At 42.4% G+C, this 27,724-nt stretch overlaps 1 protein-coding gene across 8 annotated transcripts in view; it reads left to right on the top strand.

Annotated features, from left to right (window-relative positions):
• Positions 1 to 11,099, top strand: part of ESPL1 (extra spindle pole bodies like 1, separase) — a 60,796-nt gene extending 49,697 nt beyond the window's left edge. For 6 of the 8 annotated variants that reach the window (XM_056555284.1, XM_056555285.1, XM_056555288.1 and 3 more), the window contains 3 exons: positions 3,570 to 3,653; positions 3,743 to 3,907; positions 10,325 to 11,099. In XM_056555284.1, the coding sequence (XP_056411259.1) occupies positions 3,570 to 3,653; positions 3,743 to 3,907; positions 10,325 to 10,526 (451 nt within the window). In that variant the 3' untranslated portion in view covers positions 10,527 to 11,099. The remainder of the gene's footprint in view (positions 1 to 3,569; positions 3,654 to 3,742; positions 3,908 to 10,324) is intronic. The other 2 variants (XM_056555290.1, XM_056555291.1) reach the window with 1 other exon arrangement.
• Positions 11,100 to 27,724: the final 16,625 nt, after the last annotated feature.

The raw sequence follows: 27,724 nt of genomic DNA, 5'->3' as shown, positions 1-27,724 counted from the left end.
TCCAACACCAGGGACTGCTTTAGTATGTCCCATAGTCTGTGTCCCCCAGTGAAGAGCGACTGAGAAAAGGAGATTTTTTAAAAAAAAATTTTTTTTTTTTTTTTTTTGCTCGCCGTAAAATCTTTCTTGTAGCGTTCATTGGGGGACACAGCACTCATTTCTTTCTTTTCCGGATAGCCTTTTCTGGTTCTTTGTGTTTCTCCGGGATTCCTTTCTAGGGTCCTTCAGACTTGTCTCTTGGTTGGATTTTCCTACTGCTTTGTGTCAAAACTGATTTCCTCCCTTCCAGTGGGCGGGTATATCCTGCCAGGGAGGAACTGACTTTTTCCTAGTGTCAGCGCCTCCTAGTGGCAAGAGCATAAACCCATGGTCTCTGTGTCCCCCAATGAAGGCTACGAGAGAGATTTTATGGTGAGTAGAAAAAAAATCTCCTTTTCACATGATATCCAGCACCGGCTCTGGCCTGTTACAAGGCATCCTCACACTAAGTCATTCTATTAGGAAATGTTTTAAACAAAGTATGTCGGATGCCATAAAAACTGAGCTAAACTTAACCCATTATTACACACTGGTGTAAATATACAGCACCAGCAGCTTTACAAAGCAGTGCAGTCACCAGTGGGGATTCTATAAAACTCTTAGTTTTCTAAGTCTTCTAAGCCCTGGGATTCCCCAATCAATGAAAATTTTTGGTTGTTTTTATCCATTTTTTTATTTTTTTTGCCTTGGGTACCTCTGATTTTAACAAATGGCAACAAAATAAAAAAAATTGTCAAATGTAATCAGGGCATAAGTGGCTACAAAATGATGTAAAGATATATATTATTTCTTACTTTTTTTAATAGTAGCTTTTCAAAGGGGTTGTCGGGCAACGAAAAAGAAATAAAAGATTGACTGTGAGCTATTTATTTTTTTATTTTTTTTTGTATTTCCGCAATGCAAAGCTATTCTAGTCCTGCTGAACCCAATAGCGACTACTGTGTGGACCAGAAGTTGTGCTCTTAATGCATCTTTATGAAGGTTATATTGAGCATGTAAAAATGTAAGGGAGAGATCCATAGAAAAGTCACTTCCAGTCCACAAATAGTACAGTATAATGCTGGTCATGTGGACGAGCAGCAGGTCTGTAATTGTATTAAATTGTGGAAAGCCACATAGTAGGAGCTATAGACACCTTTTTGTGTCCTTTTTTTTATGAATAATTTTGCTTCTGCAGCTTCTATAAATCACTACACATCCCAAGCTGCAGAATTTCTGTTAGGTTAGTTTTCACATATGGTGTCAATCACCTAATATGTGGAATTTGTCCTCTCATAGACCTCTGTCTGTCTTGGGAAATGCTAGCAGAATGCTTGGGTGTATAGGGAGAGGTATAAGCAGTAGAAAGAGAGAAGTACTCATGCCGCTGTACAGAACACTGGTGAGACCTCACTTGAAGTATTGTGCGCAGTACTGGAGACCATATCTCCAGAAGGATATAGATATATAGATCTAGAGAGAGTTCAGAGAAGATACTAAACTAGTACATGGATTGCAGGATAAACCTTACCAGGAAAGGTTAAAGGACCTTAACATGTATAGCTTGGAAGAAAGAAGAGACAGAGGGGATATGATAGAGACTTTTAAATACATAAAGGGAATCAACATGGTGAAGGAGGAGAGTATATTTAAAAGAAATACTACCACTAGGGGACATAGTTTTAAACCTTTGCCCTCTAATTTAACTTACATGAGGAAGTATTACTTCCTGAGAGAGTAGTGGATGCATGGAATAGCTTTCCTGCAGAAGTGGTAGCTGCAAATACAGTTAAGGAGTTTAAGCATGTATGGGTAGGCATAAGGCTATCTGTGGTGTCCCAGTACCAGAGTGCATCCTGTCAGGTAAACACTGCTTCAGGTGCCTACGATAGGCCCTGCTGCTCAAGTGATGCTGCGCTATTCATTGTAATATTTATTCTGTTAAATTTACTTTATGTTCCACTGTATCCTTAAGGAATAGTCAGGATATCTGTAAGGAGGTATGAGGCAGAGTACCCATGTGACCCTGATTGCCCAGTGGGAACCCACAAATCGCCCTGTATATAGTGTAGGGGGAGAGGAGCTATTCAGTTTAGTTGAGCTCTAGTTCAGAGTTCAGTTTCTGCTGTGTGCAGAGCTCTGTGTGAGCTGCAGTGTGAAAAGAAGTCAGAAGAAGTGTGAGGTGATTCCAAGGGAAGCCTAAATAAAATCTCTTATCAAAGCAACCCTACAATTCTGCGAGTGCTCCCTGCACAGGATTTGGTGAGTTCATACCCTGGTGGTTCCAGTAAATTGGACCTTAGCAGAACCCTAGTACGTGTGGGATATCTCCAAATCTCAAGTCCGTCATATCTAATAGCAAGTCAATTCAAGTCGGTGCAAAGTCCCAGCAAGGCCACAGGATTCCCACGGGTTACACTGCATCCCCTCCTACTCTGCTCTGTACTGCGAGTATTGTACCATCTGCTCCCCCCCCCCCCCCAAATTAATGATCAGCCCAGCGGGGCACTACTCACAAATGTCACGTTCAAGCACTGCCCTCCTCCTCTTTGTTGGGGGACGCTGGCACTGGAACTCGCTGTACGCCAGCGAACGGCTGTCAGGGCATGCTGGGAGTTGTAGTTTTGCAAAAGCTGGACCACTGGTGTCTGCTGTATCCCTATGCCCGGGCTGCAAAACAGAAAGAAAATAAACTTTAAACTCCCCTACTGTCGGGGCCACACGCTGGGAACTGGAACGCTGGGCAGCCGTCAGCCTATCACCGGCCGGAGCAATGTCCCGCCCCTGCCAGTGATAGGCTAAGCCCACTGTCATGTAAGAAGCCGGCCAGAGCTTCTTACATGACAGTGGGCTCAGCCTATCACTTGTAGGGGCGGGACATCGCTCCGGCCGGTGATAGGCTGACGGCTGCCCAGCGTTCCAGTCCCCAGCGTGTGGCCCCGACAGTAGGGGAGTTTAAAGTTTATTTTCTTTCTGTTTTGCAGCCCGGGCATAGGGATACAGCGGACACCAGTGGTCTCCAACCTGCGGTCCTCCAGCTATTGCAAAACTACAACCCCCAGCATGCATGGACAGCCGTTGGCTGTCCGGGCATGCTGGGAGTTGTAGTTTTGCAACAGCTGGAAGTCCGCAGCTTGGAGACCACTGGTGTACAGTGAGTTCCAGCGCCAGCGTCCCCCAACAAAGAGGAGGAGGGCAGTGCTTGAACGTGACATCTGTGAGTAGTGCCCCTCTGGGCTGATCATTAATTGGGGGGGGCGGAGGGAGCAGAACTGCGCTGGCAGGTCACATAGGATTAGTTCCCCCGATGTGGGGTCAGCGCTGCGCTAGGCTGATAATACATTCCCGAGGGGGAGGGGCCCAACCGGTATTGCGGTATGGGGGAAAATTCATGTCGTGCAGCCCAATAAATTCGGTATTCGGTATGAACCGGTATACCGCCCAGCCCTAGTTGACACTAAAAAATAAATAAAGCCCAAATAATTGTCAATTAAGAAGAAAATAAATTGGAATATTAGTGCACTATTACGTGTGTTTTTATTGTTTTGCAGTGAACCCGGATGGAAGGGAGTGATCAAATCTGCTCCAAAATCTGATGAGCTCCAGTCTGCCCTGACTAATCAGGATCTCTATATGTAAGTATATGATATTGTAGCATGCTTTGTATTACGTTTGATAGTAATGAGAACAGACAATTCCTTGAGTCCATATGTCCTCTCTACAGATATGTGGGGCATGGAGCTGGTGTGCACTTCTTGGATGCTCAGACCCTACAGCGATTAGACTGTAATGCAGTAGCATTACTGTTTGGATGTAGCAGCGCTGCCTTGGCAGTTCGGGGAGAACTGGAAGGAGCAGGCATAGTTTTGAAATACTTAATGGCTGGATGGTAAGTCTATTGTCTGTGAACTTCTAAATAAGTATACCGTAGTATGTGTGTAGTTGTACCCTTATAAAGTACACAGTTCTGGGTCCAGAGGCCATCTGACACTTATTCCCTATCTTGTGGATAGGAAACAAGTTTTTAGGTGCTGGAATACTCCTTTAAGGCAATAGTCTAGCAGTTTTTTGTTTTTATTTCATTATTGAATTATTATTTTAAAGGAACCCTAAATCTACAAAATTATTTAGAAATAGTTAATCCCATAATATAATCCGCCATATATGATGTACCAATGCATTAGGATAGTTGGGTGTCCCAACCATGTTGAGCCCTGCCTTTTTGCCATTTTTTTTTTCCTGTACGAAAGAGAGAAACAATAGTTCTGCACACATGAGAGGTGCCACTTAGGTTTCTTAAACACTGTGTTTAAGGCTCTGTTACAAATGGACGTTAATGGCTTATTTTTTTTTTTTTTTTTTTACCTACTTTGGCTGACATTAACGACCGTTATTGTAACGGAGCCTAACTGGAGTTATAACGGGCAAAGAGAATCCCATTCACTTCAATGGAGTTCCTCTAACGTCTGTTATAACTCCCGTTATTGCGGCCGAAGATAGTGGGAGAAAAAGGCGTGCCATGCGCAAATTCCTTGCTTATTCTTGTTTATTATATCGCCTCCAGGGATGTGGAAATGTAATAAAAATAAAAAAAAACTGTTGTCTACGGGACTTAAACTAACCAAAATCGTCCCTCATGACGATTCACATGTCCGGGCCAATTTTCGCTTTTACACTCTCGTTTTTTCCTCCTCGTCCTATAATAGCCATAACTAACTACTATGATACCTTTTAATTGTTTTATAACATATGCTCCGAAACCCCCCAAAAATATTGAAGTAAAATTGAAATGGTAAAAGATAGTTTTGCAAATTTGGTGGCTTTCTTTTCTACACCATTTACTTTGTGGTTAAGCTAACATGTTATTTTGATTCTTTAGGCTTTTTCAAAAAAAATTTAATTGCCATTTTCTGACCCCAGTAGCTTTTTTTTTCCGCATACCAGGCTGTATGAGGGCTCATTTTTGTGCCATAATGTTTTTTTGTATTGGTACCATTTTGGTATTGATCGGACTTTTTAATCGCTTTTAACTTTTTTTCTGGGATATTATAAAAATTGCAATTCTGTATTTTTGTTTATTTTTATTTTTTTACATTTATGTCATTTACCGATTACAGATACATAATGTGATATTTTAATAGTTTGTACAATTACGCACTCAGCGATACCGAATATGTTTACTTTTATCATGTTTACTTGGTTTTATATAGGAAAAGGGGGTGATTTGAACTTTTAATATGGCAGGGGTTAAAGGAGATGTCCGACGCAGAGTTTTTCCATTCCGTTCTGCCCGGGCTGCAAAAAAGACAAAACAAACTTTCACTTACCCCCATATGTTCTCCTGGAGCGCCGCAACAGTCGGTCAGCCGGGCTGTTTAATTCCTACTTCCTTTAGCCCGGTATGTCACACGGCACTTCAGCCTATCAAAGGCTGAAGCGGGACATTGCTGCGGCCGGTGATAGGCTGAAGCGCCGTGTGACGTACCGGGCTAAAGGAAGTAGGAAGTATACAGCCCGGCCGACCGATCAGCTGTTGCGGAGGTCCAGGAGAACATATGGGGGTAAGTGAAAGTTTGTTTTGTGTTTTTTTGCAGCCCGGGCAGGATGGAATAGAAAAAGTCTGCACCGGACATCTCCTTTAATGTGTGTCTTTTAATAAAACTTTATTTTTTTATATTTTTTTACACTTTATTAGTCCCTCAGGGGACTTTTAGGTGGCATCATTAGATTCCTCATACAGATCAATAGAGTTCTATTGAACTCCATTGATCTGTGTGCTCTGCAATCCATTGATAGAGCTTTGTCCAGTCAGGCTCTATCAATGACAGAGCCATAAACACCAGGGAAGCAGAGGTAAGCCCTCCAGTTACCTCTATAGTGGATCGCCTGGACATGGCCTCAGCCGCCCTTATGCAAATAACTAATTTAGGCCTCAAATGCGCATGGCGCTCTCACTTTGGAGCCCTGCCGTATTTCAAGGCAACAGTTTAGGGCCACATATGGGGTATTTCTGTACTCGGGAGACATTGAGTTACTTATTTTGTGGAGATTTTTCTCCTTTTATCACTTCTGAAAGTGAAAAAAATTTACTACACCAAGACGTCTGTTTAAAAACTTTATTTTTTTTATACACTTACATGCTGGGTTTTTCCTTTTTATTTTTCATTTTCACAAGAGGTAAAAGGGGAAAAGCCCCAAAATTTTAACTCCATTTCTCCCGAGTACGGAAATACCCCCTAAAGTGCCCCGCGGGTGGACAACAGGGCTCAGGGGTGAGAGTGCACTATGTACATTAAATTGGGGATTTGCACAGGGGTGGCTGATCGTATCAGAGGTTTTAACATTAATGCTAAAAGCAACAAACCCACATGTGACCATTTACACCCCACAGGTGTCTGAAAACTTTTTGAAACAGTGGTTCGTGAAAATTAAAAATGTTATTTTTCTTTTGCACAGCCCACTGTTCCAAAAATCTGTCTAATGCCAGTGGGGTTCAAATGCTCACTGCAACCCTTATTACATTCCCTGAGGGGTGTAGTTTCCAAAATGTGGTCACATTTGGGGGGTCTTTGTAAACGCACATGGCTCCCGACTTCAATTCCAGCCAAATTCTCTCTCCAAAAGCTCAATGGCGCTCATTCTCCTTTGAGCTCCTAGTGCGCCCCTCAAAGCACTTTACGTCCACGTATGAGGTATTTCCATACTCAGAAGAAATGGGGTTACAAATTTTGGGGGGCTCCTTTTCTCCTATTACCCCTTATAAAAAAAAGAAAAATAATGGGTAACACCAGCATTTTAGTTAAAAATAAAAATTTTATTTTTCATTTTCATGTCCAACTTTGACGAAAATTTGTCAAACACCTGTGGGGTGTTAAGGCTCACTATACCCCTTGTTACGTTCCGTGAGGGGTGTCGTTTACAAAATGGGTCACACGTTGGTACTTATTTTTTTTGCGTTTGTCAAAATTGGGAAATTGCTGCAAAACTTTGAAGCCCTCTGTCTCCAAAAAGTAAAAACATATCAACTTTACGCTTTCAATATAAAGTAGACATATTGTATATGTGAATCAATATATAATTTATATGAAATGTCCACTTTCCTTACATGCAGAGAGCTTCAAAGTTAGAAAAATTTTCTACTTTTTCATGAAATTTTAGAACTATGTCACACTATTGACCAAAATTTACCACTATCTTAAAGTAAAATATGTCAAGAAAAAACAATCTCTGAATCAAATCCATAAGTAAAATCATCCCAGAGTTATTAAGGTATAAAGTGAAGGTGATCAGATTTCCAAAAAAATGGGTCATAATGGGCTATGTCCTTTAATGACGCAGGATGTATATTTACGTCCTGCGCTGGCTCCCACGATATAATGCGGGGTCATGCGGTTAACCCGCGTAATATCTGGTCGGTCCCAGCGGCCATCAACGGCCGGGACCCGCGGCTAATACCAGATATCACCGATCGCGGTGATGCCTGGTATTAACCCTTCAGACGCGGTGATCAAAGTTGACCGCCGCATCTGAAGTGGAAACCAAACGCATCCCGCCAGCTCAGTCGGGATGTTCGAGACCGCCGCCGTGTCCCAAGCAGCTTGCAGGAGGCGAGGAGGATCTCTACCTGCCTCCTGCGTGTCCGATTGCCGAATGACTGCTCCGTGTCTGAGATCCAGGCAGGAGCAGTCAAGCAGAGATAACACTGATCAATGCCATGGTAATGCATGGCAGTGATCAGTGTAGGAAATCAGTGTGTGCAGTGTAGGCTATAACATTGCAAAAAAAGTGTTAATAAATGTGATTTAACCCCTTCCCTAATAAAAGTCAGAATATTCCCCCTTTTTCCCATAAAAAAAAAAGTTAATAAATATAAACATATGTGGTATCACCGCGTGTGTAAATGTCCGAACTATAAAAATATATAGTTAATTAAACCGCACGGTCAATGGCGCACACGTAAAAAAAAATTCCAAAGTCCACTTTTTATAGCATTAAAATATGAATAAAGAGTGATCAAAAAGTCCAATCAAAACAAAAATGGTACCGGATCACGGCACAAAAAATGAGCCCTCATACCGCCCCATATGCGGAAAAATAAAGTTATAGGGGTCAGAAGATGACATTTTTAAATGTATACATTTTCCTGCATGTAGTTATGATTTTTTCCAGACGTACGACAAAATCAAACCTATATAAGTAGGGGATCATTTTAATCGTATGGACCTACAGAATAAAGAGAAGGTGTCATTTTTACAGAAAAGTGCGCTGCGTAGAAAGGAATGCCCCGAAAATTTAAAAAAAAAGGCATTTTTTGTTGTTTTTTTTTCTTATATTTTGTTGCACATTTTTGGGTAAAATGATTAATGTCACTGCAAAGTAGAATTGGTGATGCAAAAAAAAAAGCCATAATATGGATTTTTAGGTAGAAAATTGAAAGGGTTATGATTTTTAAGGAAAAAATGAAAATGTAAAAACTGAAAAACACTGCATCCTTAAGGGGTTATAAATAAGCTCTGTTTTTCTATTCCTGGGTAACCCCTTTTAGGAAAGATACTTAATTCCACAGAACTCGAGTGCAGCAATCCGTTTTATCCAGCGCACGCGTGTAGATGGCATCCCTGCTTAATTGACTGTCACAAATTCCTATATCCAAATCTTTCACCTGTGCACAATTTGTATGCACAGCGCAGGAACAAGATTTGGAAACTGGGGTCCAGTGCAGGAAGCGGAGTCCTGTCTGTGAATCAAGCAGTGATAGAGATAGGAGGGGATCGAGGAGGTGACCAGCCCTCAGCACTTCAGAGGCTTGGGAACATCTCTTTGACACCAGAGAATTAAAGGAAATCTGTAACTACATTCACCCACATTAAACAGCAGTACTGGCTGATAGAGCGGGTGACACTGATTAAAACGATACCTTGTGTGTCCAGATCTGTCCTTGCGTTCCGGAGACATCTTTATTTTAGTGAATATGCAAAAGTCTGGGGCATGGGCGGAGCTACGATCCCATCCTCTGGCACAGTGACGTCAGCGCTCGGCCCCGCTTATTAATATTCACTTTGTTCCCTGCTCTGTCTTAGTGCCTACTGCACAATGCAAAACTACAACTCCCAGCATGCCCAGACAGCCAGGCATGATGGGAGTTGTAGTTTTGCATTGTGCAGAAGGCACTAAGACAACAGTGAATGAAGGGAATATTAATAAACCGGGCCGAGCGCTGAACAGCGGTGACGTCACTGTGCCAGAGGATGGGATCGTAGCTCCGCCCATGCCCCAGACTGCTCATTTGCATATTCACTAAAATAAAGAGGTCTCCGGAACGCAACGACTGATCTGGACACAAAAGGTATCATTTTGATCATTGTCACCCGCACTACCAGCCAGTACTGCTGTTTAATGTGGGTGAATGTAGTTATTAAAGAAGTCTCATGCCAGTATGTACAGGAAAAACGTGGATCGGGGATGAGTTTTAGATCATGGGGGTCCGAGCGCTATGGCCCCCCGTGATAGTATGTATGACAAAGTGACGTGTCACGACCCCCGCCCCCTCCATATATCTCTATGGGAGAGCTGAAGATTGCCAAACGGCTCCGTACAGACGAGCACAGGGTCCTCAGCACTTGGACCCCCCCGGGATCTAAAACTTATCCCCTATCCTGTAGATAGGGGATAAGTTTTTCCTGTACATACCGGCATTAGATTTCTCCTTTTAAGGCATTTTCTCCACTATGGAAGCACAGACTGATAAGGCAAAGTAGACACATTGTACCTTTATTATAACCTTTAATATAATTGTCAGCTGACAGATTCACTTTAAGGGTGCGTTCACACTGAGTAATTCAAGAGGAATTTACTCGAGTAATTTCTCATGAATTCTCCGCTCTAAATTAATGCACATCTCCTCTGCCCATTGACTTTAATGTTTTTTCCGCTGTCCTGCTCACACTGTGGAAATTCTGCTAGCAGAATTCCGACGCTGAATTCCGTTCCGCTTGAAGAAAGAACATGTTCATTCTTCAAGCAGAATCCGCGAGCAGAAATCAACGGTAAAAAAAAATTCCGCCTGACATAGTTTTTGCGCGGAAATGGCTGAAAAACCCTTCACTTCTTTCTCCCCCATTTCCGCGCGAAAATAACATTCTTTTTTCCGCCCGTAAATTTTTCGGAGTAAATTCCTCATTATTTACTCCGTGTGAACGCACCCTAACTTTTAGGTCTTGACCAATGGTAACATTTGAGGTAAAGATAAGCTGCTTGCTTATTCAGTTGTATGTTTTTAAATTTTTTTTTAATTTTTTTTAAACAGCCCCCTGGTGGTCGGAAACTTGTGGGACGTCACAGACAGAGAGATTGACCGCTACACTGTGGCATTCCTGCAAGGATGGTTGAAGGCCGGGGCTGGCGCTTCACTTCTGAAATACTTATCCGAATCCCGCCAGGCTCCCAAGCTAAAGTACATTATTGGTGCAGCTCCTGTGGCTTATGGTTTACCTGTGGCCTTGCAATGAAATGCGCGCAGCCTTATGTAGCATTCCGTGCACTGTATAGAAAGCTGTTTATAGTAGTGAAGTCTAACAAGCAATGTAAATTCTATTGTCATATCTACAAAATTATAACTAGCATTTTCCTTATTTAAACTGCTAGGAAATCTATTGTGGCATCCACACAGGTCTAACCTGCCGGATAATGTCTGCTGGTTTTATGTAGTGTTCTATTATAACAGAAGTGAATGTTCTCTCATTCCTGGTCCATGAAGTGTATAGTTAGGTTTTTGTATTTATTACGGATTTGAAAAAAATACACTATTTTTGCAGTCTCAATGGGCTGTTTTATATATTGAAACATATTTATGTGCTTACATTTTAGAGATGAAAGTTTAAGAAAATATTTCTAATGCATGAGCGTGTCCAGGGAAATATAAAAACTTGCATAATAAAGATCTTGTCTTTTTGTTTTTCTTAGGGTACGTTCACACCACGCAGATTTGATGCTCAGGATCTTCTGCTGCGCATTTCAGTGTAAACTAAATGATTGAGCACCGCTTCTAATCTGCAGTTACAAATCCTGCGCATCAAATCTGCATAGTATACTGCAGTGGTCTTCAACCTGCGGACCTCCAGATGTTGCAAAACTACAACTCCCAGCATGCCCGGACAGCCAACGGCTGTCCGGGCATGCTGGGAGTTGTAGTTTTGCAACATCTGGAGGTCCGCAGGTTGAAGACCACTGGTATACTGTATGTATGAACGTACCCTTAAAATTGTGTATCACTTCTGTATTTGGTTCACAAATATTTCTGTTCTGTTGCTCACTCATTCTGACATCCACTGCTCACTCACCATGCTGTGCTGGGTCTCCTCATTTGAAAACTGCAGGCTGCTCTCTAAAAACCCCTCTTCTGTTTTCATGCTGCACATGTTACAGAGAGGAGGATTATCACATAATTACATAATGTCCACCTCTTATGCATATATCTGTGTATTTTTATTTCATGTTATATATCAAAAACTTTCAGTGAAGAAATGCAGAAGAGCGATACAGGTCTGTCTTCAGTGAAGCTCAGAGATTCACTGAGTCTCTGCAGTCTGATAGACAGGACAGGAGTGGGCGCAGAGAAGTGCTAGTCCCATTCACCTTTACAGGATTTTGTCCCGGCCTGTGCTTCAGCTAGGACAAAGATGATGTTGCAGCTGGACAGAATTATGTTCTGGATGGTATGGGGACCCCTAGTGATCTTTTTTCATAAGCCATGATTTCTATAAGACTTTGCGGGAGATTTATCAAATCCTGTGCAGAGAAAGACCAATCGGAAAGTCTTCTTTCATTTTCCAGAGACCTTTCCAAAAATGAAAGAAGCAATCTGGTTGCTATGGGCAACTGGGCAATTTTTCCTCTGCACAGGTTTTGATAAATCTCCCCCATTATTATTATTTTTTTTTTTGTATATTAGAAAGCCTTACACCTAAAACCTAAGTTTCTACTTTGGGTGTTTTTGTGCATTTTTCCCCTCAAAAAACACCAAAACGGCCCCCATGACGTTTTTTCATTGAAAAAACGCTGCGGCCAGATGTTAGCTGTATCAATGAGAAATGGCAAAATTATTTTTCCACTTTGTGTTTTTCAGTTTGGCTTTTTTTTTTTTTTTAAATGCTTTTGGCGTTTTTTCACACTCTTTAAGCTCCTTGGCGGTTTTGCAAAGTCGCAGCATGTTGAGCCTATGGCGTTTTCCCCTAAATTTGTGCCGTTTTTCTCCCATAGAAGTCTATAGGAGTAAAAAAACGCCATGTGGGTTTTAAAGGAAAACTGTCAGCTTTCTTCCCCCGCACTAACCAGCAGTACTGGCACTGAGAAGAGGGAGGGGGAGGAATATTGATGAGCTGGGTGGCGCTGCGGCCGGCACTGACGTCAGAGTGCCAGTTAGCACCTCATTTGAATATATAGAAGATTAAGGCCAAACGGCGCAGCGGATCCGGGCACGGTAAAGATCAAACTGATCAGCGTCCCCCGCACTACCAGCCAGTACTGCTGGTTAGTGCAGGAGGGACAAAGCTGACAGTTTTCCTTTAACTTTGGTGTTTTTGTGATGGAGATACCTTTTTATTAAAATTTCATAGGTTACCATTAAAAAATTTTTTAAAGATACAGTAGTGATGAAGAAAATTGTATCTAACGAAATTTCTTTTTTATAAAAAAAAAATGTTAGTAATTTTTAAAACAGGGATCAATTTCTGTGTGTGGGTAGGGCACTAAAAAATGTAGCAGACGATAATAAAAATGTAGTGTCTGTGTGTTTCACTTTTTAGGTAGTACTACTTCTCCCAGCATGGAGCACACTGTTCCATGCTGGGAGTAGGATTACCTGTACTAATGGACAGATCTCTTCGGTATAATGTATAGATGCAGCGGACACTCTTCTATGGTTCCCTGCACTGCCGTATATACTAGAGTATAAGCCGAGTTTTTCAGCACGATTTTTCGTGCTGAAAACGCCCCCCCCACGGCTTAGATTTGAGTGAACTCTCCACCTGTCAATCCCTTCATCAGTGGTCTTCAACCTGCGAACCTCCAGATGTTGCAAAACTACAACTCCCAGCATGCTGGGTGTTGTAGTTTTGAAACCTCTGGAGGTCCGCAGGTTGAAGACCACTGCGGCCTTCGTCATCATCCAGCCCCCCAGTGAAAATGGACAGCCTGCAACGACTAATCATCCCCACCGGATGGTCCCTGCAGCATAGATGGCCCGGACCAGCTCGCCCTAACTTCCCGCTGAGGGGAGGTGAGTACAAAACAAAAGGAGGGGGGGGGGGGGCTGGATAATGATGAAGACTGCAGTGGTCTTCAACCTGCGGACATGCTGGGAGTTGTAGTTTTGCAACATCTGGAGGTTCGCAGGTTGAAGACCACTGATGAAGGGATTGACAGGCGGTGATGATGAAGGGGGGGGGATGATGATGATGATGATGATGATGATGATGATGATGATGATGATGATGATGAAGGGTGCCTGGATGATTACGTGGGGGGGGGGGGGATGCATTTCCCACCCTAGGCTTATAGTCGAGTCAATAACTTCCTGGGTTCTTTGGGGTAAAATTAGGGGCCTCGGCTTATATTCGGGTCGGCTTATACTCGAGTATATACGGTATACACCTATTCATATTTCCCGCAGAGAGCTGTGATTGGCCAGATGGTTCCAACCAATCACAACTCTGCGGAAAATATGAATAGGTGTATATATACGTCAGTGCAGGGGACCATAGAAGAGTGGCTGGCCACATCTATATATTATACAGGAGGAGCACAGCGGGTGTCAGGAGTGACATCCACTGTGATCTGTCCTTAACTGCATGTACTCCCATGCTGGGAGCTGTAGTACCTGCATTAATAGACAGATCGCAACAGGTGTCAGAAGTTACACCCGCTGCGATCTGTCTATTCATGCAGGTACTACAGCTCCCAGCATGGAGCAGAGCGTGCTCCATGTTGGGAGTAATAGTACCTGCAGTAAAGGACAGATCACAACGTGTATCACTCCTGACACCCGATGTGATCTTCCTAGCTATTGCAGAGATGTGGAGTGGCTGTATACATCGCTCGCATCTCCGCACTATACTCCGGCCACTCACTCGTTCATATTTCCCTCTAAGAGCTGTGATTGGCTGCAACCATCTGGCCAATCCCCACTCTGGGCGGAAAATATGAATGAGTGATGTTCTATTCATATCACTGGCCGAAGTACAGAGCAGAGATGCGAGCGCTGTATAGAGCCACTCTGCATCTCTGCTATACTATGGGCGATCGTATCGGGTGTCAGGAGTCACACCCAGGGTGATAGGTCTATTAATACATGTACTACTACTCCCATCATGGAACAGTCTGTTCCATGCTGGGAGTAGTAGTATTACCTAAAAAAAAAAAAATTTTAAAGAGAAGTGAATATAAATTTTAATTTAATATATTTTCCCATCACTACTGCATCCTTGCCTTTTTTTTTTTTCCTTTTTTTTTTTTTTTTTTTGGTACCCAACACATTTTGAAAAAAGTCAAAGGGGCCAAAAATGCAATTTCCACTCAAAGGCAAAAAACGCCTGAAGAAAGGCAAGAAAAAAAATGCCACACAGGAAAATGCTGTGGTGTTTTTTTTTTTCTGGCTTTTTTTGGGCCACACAAAAAAAAGTAGAAACTTAGCCTTACACATATAAAATGTTTTTGAATCAGACAGTGCCCCTTTAAGCTTTGCTGCACCTAGTCCTAGATTATCCGCCTGCAACAGAAAATGTGTTACAGTGAAATACTTTATACTTTTAGAAACATACATTAAAGTATGGCTTTAGAGCTATATAATCCCTGCAAAAATTAGATTTCTGCTTATTTTTTTTTTTAAACATGAAATATAAGGGTAACAAAGCAAAGACAAGGTATTAAACAAGTCTATAACAGATGTCAAAAACATAGACCTGTATTTACAACTGAATCTAGGTTGTTCAAAAGGCAACCATATGGGGATATCTATTATGTCTTCCATGTTTTGGCTGTCTATTCATTTTTGTTCTTGGTTTTCTTCTTCTGATGAGATTGGTTCCTGGTACAATGGACTGAGACAGTACTAAAAAACACCATTAGGGTTTACATTTTCTTGTGTAAAATGTTAAGGAATTGCCATTGTGTAATATCAGTAAGGGTGGACTTGTACCACATTTTTGGCCATTTCAGTTTGCCAAATTCTAAGACATTACTGTCTCTTCCAGTAAAATGTATACATTAAAACTTCAGTTTTAATATATCCAATTATAAACAACACCTCAAACTTGGTGATCAGATATGGTCAGAGAATAACCCCTTCCCATATGTTAAAAAGAACTGGATAGAAGCTGATGCTAGAACTTAATCCATTACAGTAGAATCTCCCAATAGTGGACACTCACGGGGAATAAAAAAGTGTCCGCTATTGAGAGATTGGGAAAAAGGCTCAAAAACCTTTTCTAAATGTCTGAATACTTTACTGTACTCACTCCAGAGTGTAATTACCTATAAAACGGAATATTACAGTAGAATCTCCCAGTTCTGTTAAATTACCCCTTATCCTTCCCTCATATAATTTCATCCCCATTTATTCCCCCTGTGCCTTGTGTCAAATTATCCCCTTACCCCCCCCCCGTGCCACATAATTTCCCTCTTGATCCCTCTGTGCTATTTCATTCCCCCCCCCCCCCCCCCGTGCCATTTCATTCCCCCTTTATTATCCTCTGTGTAAATTCATCACCGCTCTCTTTATGATGTGACGCAGGGGAATAAAAGGGGGAAGAAATGGCTCGGGGTGGTAAAGAGGGGGTGATGAATTTGCACAAAGGGTAGTAAAGGGGGGAATGAAATAGCACAGGGGGGATCAAGAGGAAATTATGTGGCACATGGGATAATAAAGGGGGGGGATAAAGTGGCTCGGGAGGATCAGGGAAGGAGGGGGGGTGGGTGAATGATGTGGCTGGTGGATGTGCAGAAGCAGGAGATCACTGTTTAAACAGTGGTCTTCTGATTCTGTGCTGGGGGTGCAGCGGGGGCCTGGGCACCTTACTTTGTTAGTGGCTGTACCCCCTGACGGCGACCCTGTGTACAAGGTAGGGCTGGCACATAAGCCTGGTTGTCCTCTATTGGGGGGGTGTCCATGCCCGTTATTGGGAGTGTCCCCTATTCGTAGGGTGCAAATACATTAGGACTTATGGAACTTTGCTGGGGAATTAAAAACTGTCCACTATTGGGAGGTGTCCACTAAGGGAGATTTTACTGTACCTGTACTTTGGGTCTGCTCTCATTCATCTGGCATACAAATCGTTCCCCTGTCCAACACATATACCTTTTGTTTCCCTCCAATGTTGGACACCAAGTCTATGGCGTGCCGGAGGCATCGCGGGCTACCACTGCATTGAGTTTCTAACATTCAGCTTTTGCCTCTGGTGCTACATCTGTGCTGCAAGTAGTTGGAACTTTAGGGGAGGGTTCAATTTCTGTACCGGAAGTACAGTAGCCCACATTCCCTCAGGAGAATACAGACCTCCTGTACTACCCTAAAGTAAAGACATCCCTGTACAGTAATGTCTGTCCCACACAGACAAAAGTGCATATTTCTTTCCACGGCACGCCAAATATGTTTTCTTGTGGTCGGTTGAGATGATTAAATCAATAGATTCACAATTAGGTCTTTCACATTAAAGGGGTATTCCAGGCAAAACCTTTTTTTATATATATATATCAACTGGCACCGGAAAGTTAAACAGATTTGTAAATTACTTCTATTAAAAAATCTTAATCCTTCCAATAGTTATTAGCTTCTGAAGTTTTCTGTCTAACTGCTCAATGATTATGTCACGTCCCGGGAGCGGTGCATGATGGGAAAATATCCCCATAGGAGCTGCACAGCTCCCGGGACGTGAGTCATCAGAGAGCAGTTAGACAGAAAACAGCAACTTAAATTCAGAAGCTAATAACTATTGGAAGGATTAAGATTTTTTAATAGAAGTAATTTACAAATCTGTTTAACTTTCTGGAGCCAGTTGATATATTAAAAAAAAGTTTTGGCCTGGAATAAGCCTTTAACATTGTGTGTGGTTCAGGGTCTGCTAGGCTTTGGCTTTTAGCAATAGAAACTCATCTAATGTCCACATTACATGTGGCTACTGTCCCCACAGCCCCTACAATACTGTGCCTAATGCCTGCCCTCCAGTTACTCTCCTCTATGCATGAGGCGCCCCCCACCATTACTGTGCCTCCTTCCTTTCTAAGTACCCCCACCCCCAAGATGATTACACTTGCAAGCAGGCTGCCCCACTCTTAATTATGGAGGCACACTGCTGGTGCTGCTCTGTTTTCATTCAGGACATCAATATATGGCTTGATGCAGAGTCCCTACACTCTACCCACCAACCAACGTCACATACCTGTTGGGCTGACAAATCCTGACCCTATGGTGTCTGGTGGTCCATAATTATTTATTTGGAGAATGTGTGGAACAGAATACCTTAAGAGCTGCTAGGTTGTGACAGAACAATCAGTCAAGTTTTCACCAAACCAGAGGGTGTCATCCGATGCAGTCTCTACACCCCCGCACCCTTCTTTACAATGCCACTGCCCAGAACTGTTCTGGTTTATTACCCTTCAGTGCAAATGTAAAAATCTTTTCCGATGCACAAGGGAGGTGGCAACCTGCATACCCAGCATCCTGGTCCCATCCCCTCTGCTCTTACATGCCCGCTCACTCCATGATTATTTGGGAGGTGGACAGGCATATTGGAGCAAAGCGGATGGAGACTTGATACAGGAAACGCTGTATGCCGGCTAATAACGGCACTATCTGCCAACCATGGAGCCGGGTAAGTACCTGATGGTTTACAATGTCAACAACACTATGAACTTTTTCTATTGGCTTCAGAGTGGGGAACAGGCTGTCAGTTTCCTTTCAACACTCAATGCTACTGGCAGTTTGGACCAAGAGGACACAAAACATTTTCCCTTGAGTACACAGCCTATTTTCATTTTTGCATTGGCATTTAACTCCTGTATTTATAAGACATAACTTTTTTTTTTTTTTTTTTTCAATCTACAGGCCCATATGAGGGCCGTCTTCAGTGCCTGGTACAGCAAATTGTGTTTTCTCTCTTCCCTGTGCTATGTGACCGAGACAATTATACTAAAGAACACACACAGATGGAAGACTTCGCTCAGCCACGAGTTTGGCCACCTAATAGTTTTGGGGATTGGTTTTGTTTTGAAAATCCAGTCTCTGAGTGCTTAACCCCTTAAGGACTCAGCCCATTTGGGCCTTAAGGACAATTACCTTATTTATCGGGGTATACCACGCACCGGCCTATAACACGCACCCTCATTTTACCAAGGATATTTGGGTAAAAAAAGTTTTTTTACCCAAATATCCATGGTAAAATAAGGGTGCGTGTGTGCGCGTGTATACCCCTATACATCCCCAGGAAAGGCAGGGGGAGAGAGGCCGTCGCTGCCCGCTTCTCTCCCCCTGCCTTTCCTGGGGTCTAGAGCGCTGCTGCCGGCCCTTCTCTCCCCCTGGCTATCGGCGCTGCTGCCCGTTCTGTCCCCCTGACTATCGGTACCGGCGCCCCATTGCCGGCGCCGATAGCCAGGGGGAGAGAAGCGGCGTCGACAGCCAGGGGGAGAGAAGGGGCAGCGGCACCCATTGTCGGCGCCGCTGCCCCGTTGCCTCCCCCCCCCATCCCCGGTGGCATAATTACCTGGGTCGGGTCCATGCTGCTGCAGGCCTCCGGCGTGCGTCCCCCTGCGTCGTTGCTATGCACGGCGCGGCGCACTGACGTCATGCACCGCGCCGTGCAGCGCATAGCAACGACGAAGGGGACGCACGCCGGAGGCCTGCAGCAGCGCGTACCCGACCCAGGTAATTATGCCACCGGGGATGGGGGGAGGCAACGGGGCAGCGGTGCCGGCAATGGGTGCCGCTGCCCCTTCTCTCCCCCTGGCTATCGGCGCCGGTACCGATAGTCAGGGGGACAGAACGGGCAGCAGCGCCGATAGCCAGGGGGTGAGAAGGGCCGGCAGCAGGGCTCTAGACCCCAGGGAAGGCAGGGGGAGAGAAGCGGGCAGCGACGGCCTCTCTCCCCCTGCCTTTCCTGGGGCAGTATCAGCGTATAACACGCACATAGACTTTAGGCTAAAAATTTTAGCCTAAAAAGTGCGTGTTATACGCCGATAAATACGGTATAATTTTTGAGTTTTCATTTTTTCCTCCTCGCCTTCAAAAACTCTTTTATATTTTCATCCACAGACTAGTATGAGGGCTTGTTTTTTGCGCCACCAGTTGTCCGTTGTAATGCCATCAGTCACTTTACCATAAAATGTATGGCGCAACCAAAAAAATACTATTATAAAAAAGAAAACCACAATTTTGCTAATTTTGGAAGGTTTTGTTTTCACGCCATACAATTTATGGTAAAAATGACGTGTTCTTTATTCTCTGGGTCAATACGATTAAAATGATACCCATGATAATATACTTTTCTATTACTGTTGTGCTTAAAAAAAATTGCAAACTTTTTAACCAAATTAGTACGTTTAAAATCGCCCTATCTTGAAGACCTATAACTTTTTAATTTTTCCGTATAAGCGGTGGTATGAGGGCTCATTTTTTACGCCGTGATCTGTACTTTTTATTGATTCCATATTTGCTTATATAGAACTTTTAATCCATTTTTTATTTTTTGGGGGAATAAAATGTTATAAAGCATCTATTTTGGACTTTGTTTTTATTTTTACGTTCACGCCATTCACCGTACGGTATCATTAACATTTTATTTTAATAGTTGGGTTATTTACGCACGCGGCGATACCAAATATGTATATAAAAACATTTTTAACACTTTTTGGGGCGTGAAATTGTGAAAATGGGACAATTTACAATTTTATTGGGGGAGGGGTTTTTCAAATTTTTTTCTTTATTTTTTTACTTTTATTTTTACACTTTAATAGTCCCCATAGGGGAGTATTTATAGCAATCACTCGATTGCTAATACTGTTCAGTGCTATGTATAGGACACAGCACTGATCAGCATTACTGGTCTGCGGGAAGGCAGCGGCGCCAGGTGAGGGGACCTCCGTCTGCCTTGCTGGATGATCGGATCACCACGGCAGTGCTGCGGGCGATCCGATCATCCATTCTAGTGACCGTGATGCTGCAGATGCCGTGATCTGTATTGATCTGAGGGGTTAATGGCGGACATCCGCGCGATCAGCAGCCGGGACCTGCCGCGCATGATCCAGGCATCGCTCCGATGCTCGCGGTTATGCTTAGGACTTAAATGTACAACCTCACCAGGACGTACATTTACGTCCTGCGTCGTTAAAGGGGTACTCCGGTGAAAAACTATATATATATATTTTTTTTATCAACTGGTGCCAGAAAGTTAAACAGATTTGTAAATTGAAAAAGGAAAATTGTAGGTGCAGCTCACGCCTATACACTTACCGAGGTGAAATGGGGTACACAATTATACCACGGTGTGTTAGAAATATCAATACAAAAAGAAATGGTTTCCCCCACCTCCAGGTTCGTGTTTATAATATTACAAAGATAATGCAATAAGACCGTGCTTCAATTATTCTATTATTTTATTAAAATTTTCCATGTAAATTTGAATTCCACTCTCACAGGGCCCTTGTGGGAGAAGAAATATATTTAAAGAGCCTCATGTTTTCAGCGTCTGACGTAGAAGTTCATGCGGACCATAGAGGTTAGAACTGGTAAGACCCAGACTTGGAAGCAGATAAGTCCTGGGAATGGATTGCTGAGGATATAGTCCAGAGTATGGATGTCCAAAATCTTGACAGTATAATTTTTTTAGCAATGAGTGGCATAAGTATCATAAATAACTGGACGCGTTTCAGGGTACTTGGTAATTTCTGACCCTTTCTTCAGTAATTTTTTGTATTTTAAAATATATCTTATTTGTATTTTAAATATATTTCTTCTCCCACAAGGGCCCTGTGAGAGTGGAATTCAAATTTTCATGGAAAATTTTAATAAAATAATAGAATAATTGAATATAAACACGAACATTGAGGTGGGGGAAACCATTTCTTTTTGTATTGAGATTTGTAAATTACTTCTATTTAAAAATCTTAATCCTTCAAGTACTTCTCAGCTGCTGTATACTCCACAGGAAGTTTTTTTCTTTTTGAATTTCTTTTCTGTCTGACCACAGTGCTCTCTGCTGACTATGCTCGGCAAAGTCTTATTAATGTCTTATGCCGAGTTTAATGTCTCAAAATGGCGTCCAGGGATTAGCCAACACCCAAACATTCCAAGAGGAGGGCTTATCGTAAATGCAATTGTAATGTATTCTTATAGACCTTTCCGAGAGGGGAGGGGCTTGTATGTCACATACTGTAGACAAAGAAATGTGTAATTAACATAGTAGGAGAATTTGTGAATGGTTTTAGTAAATGCTAAAGACACAATTTCATGGGATAAATTAGGTGTTTCATATTTGCAGTAAATATATTTGGTAAAAAATGTAAAAATTGCCAGAATAGTGGAAATTCTGTAGAATGCAATGTTTTAGTTGAATTAGGAATAGCAGAATATAATCTCTCAGCGAGGCTGCTTAAGAAGGCTATTGATAAGCTTCTGTGTGTGTTCGCAAATATATTTGTGTCACTACTGTTTTTGTTTGGTTGTAATTCTGGATCTCCAGAGATAAAATACAGTGATTGTGTTTAAACAGTAGGACTTTAGCTGTTGTTGGTTGGTGTTGGATTTTGGCTGCTATATACTAATCCTGATCTTGTGTCTTGATTATATCTGTTTATTATTTTGTAGTGTTCTCTATCTGTATTGCATTGTATATCACTGATCATTCTTTGGCTGGTTATTGGTTTTAACCCTTGTCTCTCCTTGCTTTTGACATGTTCCTAATCTGTACTGGTCTGTGGTTTGACTCTCCTATATTGTAGTTCAGGAATGGACTGGTGCTCAGTTGTTATTTACTGTCTGGGTATGGGACACGGCACATCTGTAGTGATTCAGGTACATGGTCAGGGGCTGCATTTTATCTGTCCCGTTTTCCTCAGAGTTCTGTGTTAGAGCGGCATTCATAGTTTGTTTTCTTTAGTTTTTCTTGTGTTCTTTCAATATGTCGTTTATCCCTTATGATAAAATATTAAGTTACCTTTTTATTTTGTGTAATTTTGCCTTGAAGAAATGTAAGGCTTCGTAGAACAAACTGTCCTGTCTGTCTGGGGTGCAGCATTGAGACATTGTTGTCTTATTGGGGTAAAATTCTGTTCTCGAGAAAGATTGATATAATTTCAGAACTGCATTTTGGTTTGTGGGAGGGGGAGTCCATTCACTGACTTGTAGCAGCTTGGTGGTTAACCCTCTCCTTTATCTGGGCTTCTTTCCAATCCAGTACACCCCTCCCTACACAGGATAAAGGACAATAAACTTGAATCCAAATACATTGCTCCCTGGTGGAGAATGTCTGGATTCAGAGGAGGGAGGGAGATGATGGGAGGGGGGTGGGGATGATTTTACAGAAACTCTGGCCCAGATTGATCAAACTGTGTAAGAGAAAAAGTGGAAAGATTTTCCCACAGCAACCAATCACAGTTCAGCTTTCATTTTACCAGAGCTCGTTAGCTGAGCTGTGATTGGTTACTGTGGGAAAATCACTCCACTTTTGCTCTCACACATTTTGATAAATCTGGGCCTCTCTGTATAAAGGGGAAAAAATGACTGTATAGTGGAGCTAATGCTACAGAAGACAGCATGGTTCTCACATGATTCACTATGGGGTATGCAGTTAAGTTACTCTACAGGGTGGGCCATTTATATGGATACACCTTAATAAAATGGGAATGGTTGGTGATATTAACTTCCTGTTTGTGGCCATTCAACTGGCCCACGACAACCAATCCACTTTCCAGGAAACTGTTCATCTAGGAATGCTCGGACCTGACACCCATAATGTGGTGGTGCACCATCTTGCTGGAAAAACTCAGGGAACGTGCCAGCTTCAGTGCATAAAGAGGGAAACACATCATCATGTAGGCCACTGGATATGCGAAATTGCTACATGATGATGTGCTTCCCTCTTTATGCACTGAAGCTGGCACGTTCCCTGAGTTTTTCCAGCAAGATGGTGCACCACCACATTATGGGTGTCAGGTCCGAGCATTCCTAGATGAACAGTTTCTTGGAAAGTGGATTGGTCGTCGTGGGCCAGTTGAATGGCCCCCAAGGTCTCCCGATCTGACCCCCTTAGACTTTTATCTTTGGGGTCATCTGAAGGCAATTGTCTATGCTGTGAAGATACGAGATGTGCAGCACCTGAAACTATGGATACTGGAAGCCTGTGTTAGCATTTCTCCTGTGGTGTATATAGTAGTATATAGCAGTGTGTACGGATACTGGAAGCCTGTGCTAGCATTTCTCCTGCAGTGTATATAGTAGTATATAGCAGTGTATACGGATACTGGAAGCCTGTGCTAGCATTTCTCCTGTGGTGTTGCTATCAGTGTGTGAAGATTCGGAGAAGAGGGTTGCATTGACAATCCAACACAATGGGCAGCACATTGAAGAAATTTTATAAGAGGTCAGAAACTTGTAAATAACTCATGAAAGAATAAAGTTACGTTAAAACCAAGCACATCATTGTTTTTCTTGTGAAATTCCCAATAGGTTTGATGTGTCACATGACCCTCTTCCTATTGAAAAAAACTAGAGTTGGATTCAAAATGGCTGCCATGGTCACCACCCATCTTGAAAGTCCCCCCCCCCCTCACAAATACTAATATGCCACAAAAAGGAAGTTAATATCACAAACCATTCCTATTTTATTAAGGTGTATCCATATAAATGGCCTACCCTGTACATTACACCTAGTAGTCAAAATGGAACCACTCCTACCTTATTGCCCAGGGCAAGAAGTAGAGTCGGTTGCACTAACTAGGGCCTACAGACGTGGCTGGGGTAAAACGGCTAACAGGCTTTTCTCACCTCTCCAGGCGAACCAATGAAAAATGCAGAGAGTTGGAGCACTCATGGAGGTGTTGCTAATGCCAGAGGAGATGGGAATTGTCAAAATTAGGGCCCATACCAAGGCCGGTACTCTAGAAGCCAAAGGTAATGAGTTGGCTGACACCACTGCAAAGGCGGTTGCCGCACTGCCATGGAAAGGGAAGGACAAGCCAGTCCTAGTGATATCTGCCAAAGACGTGGAGGTAAGCGTGTTAAAAACTCTTTCACAACCGGCAGATGTTGCTGTAAAGGATTCTTGGAAGAAATTAGGGGCAGAGGAGGAAAGACTGCATATGGGGGACTCCTGCAAAAGTCTGCCTGCCTAGAGCTCTGTTCTCAATGATGGCCCAAGTAATACATGGTAAAACACATTTGTCCAAAGGGGACATGCTGCAAGTCATAGACAAATCTTGGATAGCCTCTAGTATCTCCACCACAATAGTAGCTTTTCTTCAAGCCTGTATGACCTGTGCCCTACACAATGCAGGAAGGACTGTACCAGTCCCCCTGAAAGTATACCCAAAGCCACTCTATCCACTTTAGAGAGTCCAGGTAGATTACATAAGCTTTCCCCTTATTCCGGCTATGTGTGTGTCTTGGTGTGTGTTGATTTCCTTTCAGGCTGACCTGAGACCTACCCCATGGGGAGGATGTACTACAGCTACAACACTAGTATGGGAATCTGACCTCTTATGTGCAGGCCTTGTATAAGTGTCTGAAACAAACACATGGGCGAGTGTTTTCTTCCATTTCAGATCCAGTCTTGAAGGAACTCATAGTCTCCAGCCTGGTGATTGGGTGGTGATAAAGAAATACATCCGAAAATCTCTGGACCCCTGATTTGATAGCCCATACCAGGTGTTACTGACTAAACACTAACAGCGCTTCTGTAAAGCTAGAGGTAAAGGCTAATTGTATCCACGCCTGACACTGCAAGAAAGTGTTGGCTCCAGTGATAGAATGAGGATCTGCATTCATATCCTTTTCATGTTGTTTCTAATAGTCACAGGAACATGCAAAAACCTACACCAAGAAAGGGAAAGTGACAATAAGTTCCTCAAACACCATAAACTGCCAGGTCAAGAATTAAATGTGTCAGACTGCTGGATATGAACCCACTCCCCTGTATCAGCTTCCAGCATGCTGTATCTAGCAATCCCAGTACCCATAGAAGAAATATTAAGCTGGACAACTTGTTCTGACACTCTAGCTAATAATGAGACCCAATATGTAAGAAACCAGAACACCTCCCTGGGGATTCCAATAGTAGGGTGGGAAGAAGCCCCCTGGTGGCAGGGCAATTTGAGTGAAACTGATAATTACAGACACCAGAGATTGTATTTTAAAGGGGTACTCCACTGGAAAACTTTATTTTTTATTAACTGGTGCCAGAAAGTTAAACATATTTGTAAATTACTTCTATAAAAAAAAACTTAACTGCTATATGCTCCACAGGAAGTTCTTTTCTTTTTGAATTTCCTTTCTGTCTGACCACAGTGCTCTCTCTGACACCTCTGTCCATTTTAGAAACTGGCCAGAGCAGGATAGGTTTGCTATGGGGATTTGCTCCCACTCTGGATAGCTCCTACAATGGACAGAGGTGTCAGCAGAGAGCACTGTGGTCAGGCAGAAAGGAAATTCAAAAAGAAAAGAACTTCCTGTGCAGCAAATAGCAGGAAGGATTAAGATTTTTTAATAGAAGTAATTTACAAATATGTTTAACTTTCTGCCACCAGTTCATTAAAAGGGGGTACCTTGGTCCTTAGAAGTACCAAAGGAGTAACTGTATTGGGAAGATTCCAGAATAAGGGATATAAATAAGTTTTGATTGTACAGCAAGAGGTAAAAACTCCTTAAAACCTGACATCCTAGCAAGACATTTACATTCACTAAATTGGGAGTACAATGACCTGTTTCCTTCAGGAGATGAAACTACCTGTAGTGACGTTACAAACTATGTACCATGCAATGATCCTGTTGGTTGTTCCCCAGGAGACCCTATTACTAGGAACGTAGAGGTTGGTTACTGAGGACTGCTGGGACAGAAACCTACCTGGTGTTTTACAAATGACATAGCTGTATTGATTGACTTAGCCCAAAGACTTGTAAACCAACACTTTTCCTTCTGGAATCTGCCAGAAGGAACTTATTGGGTATGTGGGGACCATGGTTACCAGTGGGTGTAAATGGTACTTGTACCTTAGCCAGACTGACACCTGCTACTTGGATAAGTACATGACAATGACATAGACTTAAGGACTGTACCTGGACACATGTTGTATAAAGGAGCAAAAGACAATACCCCCAGAAAGAATGGTAGGTCACAGGTAGTACGAATGGGGGCTGCTAATAAAATTATTAGTTCTATTTTACTATACCCGATGGTAATGCAAACGTGGGGTGGTTGGTGGAAGCTACCAACTGTCTTGATGACCAAATCTTTGACATTCTAGACAACCTTAATACCACCATACTGGTGCAAAATCAGCTGATAGAAGTGACTAATCAACATACACTAGTGCTAGATTACCTGACAGCAGCTTAAGGGGGGTATGTGCCAAATTGTAGGACCAGCCTGCTGTCATTACATAGACACTGACGGAAATGTGAAAGCCCTTAGGACACAAAGACTAAGACAGAAGTATGAGGAACATAATAAAAAGGAACGAGATTCCGGGTAGAGTGAGACATTCTCATCACTAGACCCTGCGAACTAGTGAAAGGTTTGGGAGGGTGGTATTCAGGTATTATGCATGTTATGTTACAAATATTTTTGATACTGTCATGCATATACTCAGCTTTCAAGATATTTAACCTATGCTGCTCATATATGTGGAGATGACCAAAATATGACTTATGGAATAGAGAATGGATTCCCTCATTCCAGAGACTGAAATAATCAAAAATGAGTAAACAGAAAACACGGAAATTGGGGAACCTGGCAGGAGAAAAGAAGTGATAATTAGGGAAAGTCCAGCAGGGGTTGTTTAGAACCCCTGAAGTACCTGGAATCCATCATGTCTTCATGTTTTCAAAATTTTGTATGGAGAACTGTGCGTGAAGTCAGCTTTTTTTTTTTTTTTTAAAGTATTTATTTAGTTTTGCCCTTTAACTCCTTAAGGACCAGGCCATTTTACACCTTAGGACCTGGCCATTTTTTGCACATCTGACCACTGTCACTTTAAACATGAATAACTCTGGAATGCTTTTAGTTATCATTCTGATTTCGAGATTGTTTTTTCGTGACATATTCTACTTTAACATAGTGGTAAAATTTTGTGGTAACTTGCATCCTTTCTTGGTGAAAAATCCCCAAATTTGATGAAAAATTTGAAAATGTTGCAAGCTCTCTGCTTGTAAGGAAAATGGATATTCCAAATAATTTTTTTTTGATTCACATTAACAATATGTCCACTTTATGTTTGCATCATAAAATTGACGTGTTTTTACTTTTGGAAGACACCAGAGGGCTTCAAAGTTCAGCAGCAATTTTCCAATTTTTCACAAAATTTCCAAAATCACAATTTTTTAGGGACCAGTTCAGGTTTGAAGTGGATTTGAAGGGTCTTCATCTTAGAAATGACCCCATTGACCACAAATGACCCCATTATAAAAACTGCACCCCCCAAAGTATTCAAAATGACATTCAGTCAGCAT

This window comes from Hyla sarda, chromosome 2, assembly GCF_029499605.1.
Source record: "Hyla sarda isolate aHylSar1 chromosome 2, aHylSar1.hap1, whole genome shotgun sequence".
NCBI classification, from domain to species: Eukaryota; Metazoa; Chordata; class Amphibia; order Anura; family Hylidae; genus Hyla; species Hyla sarda.
The sequence above is the reverse complement of the archived record's forward strand: the minus strand, read 5'-3'. Positions and strand labels throughout refer to the sequence as shown.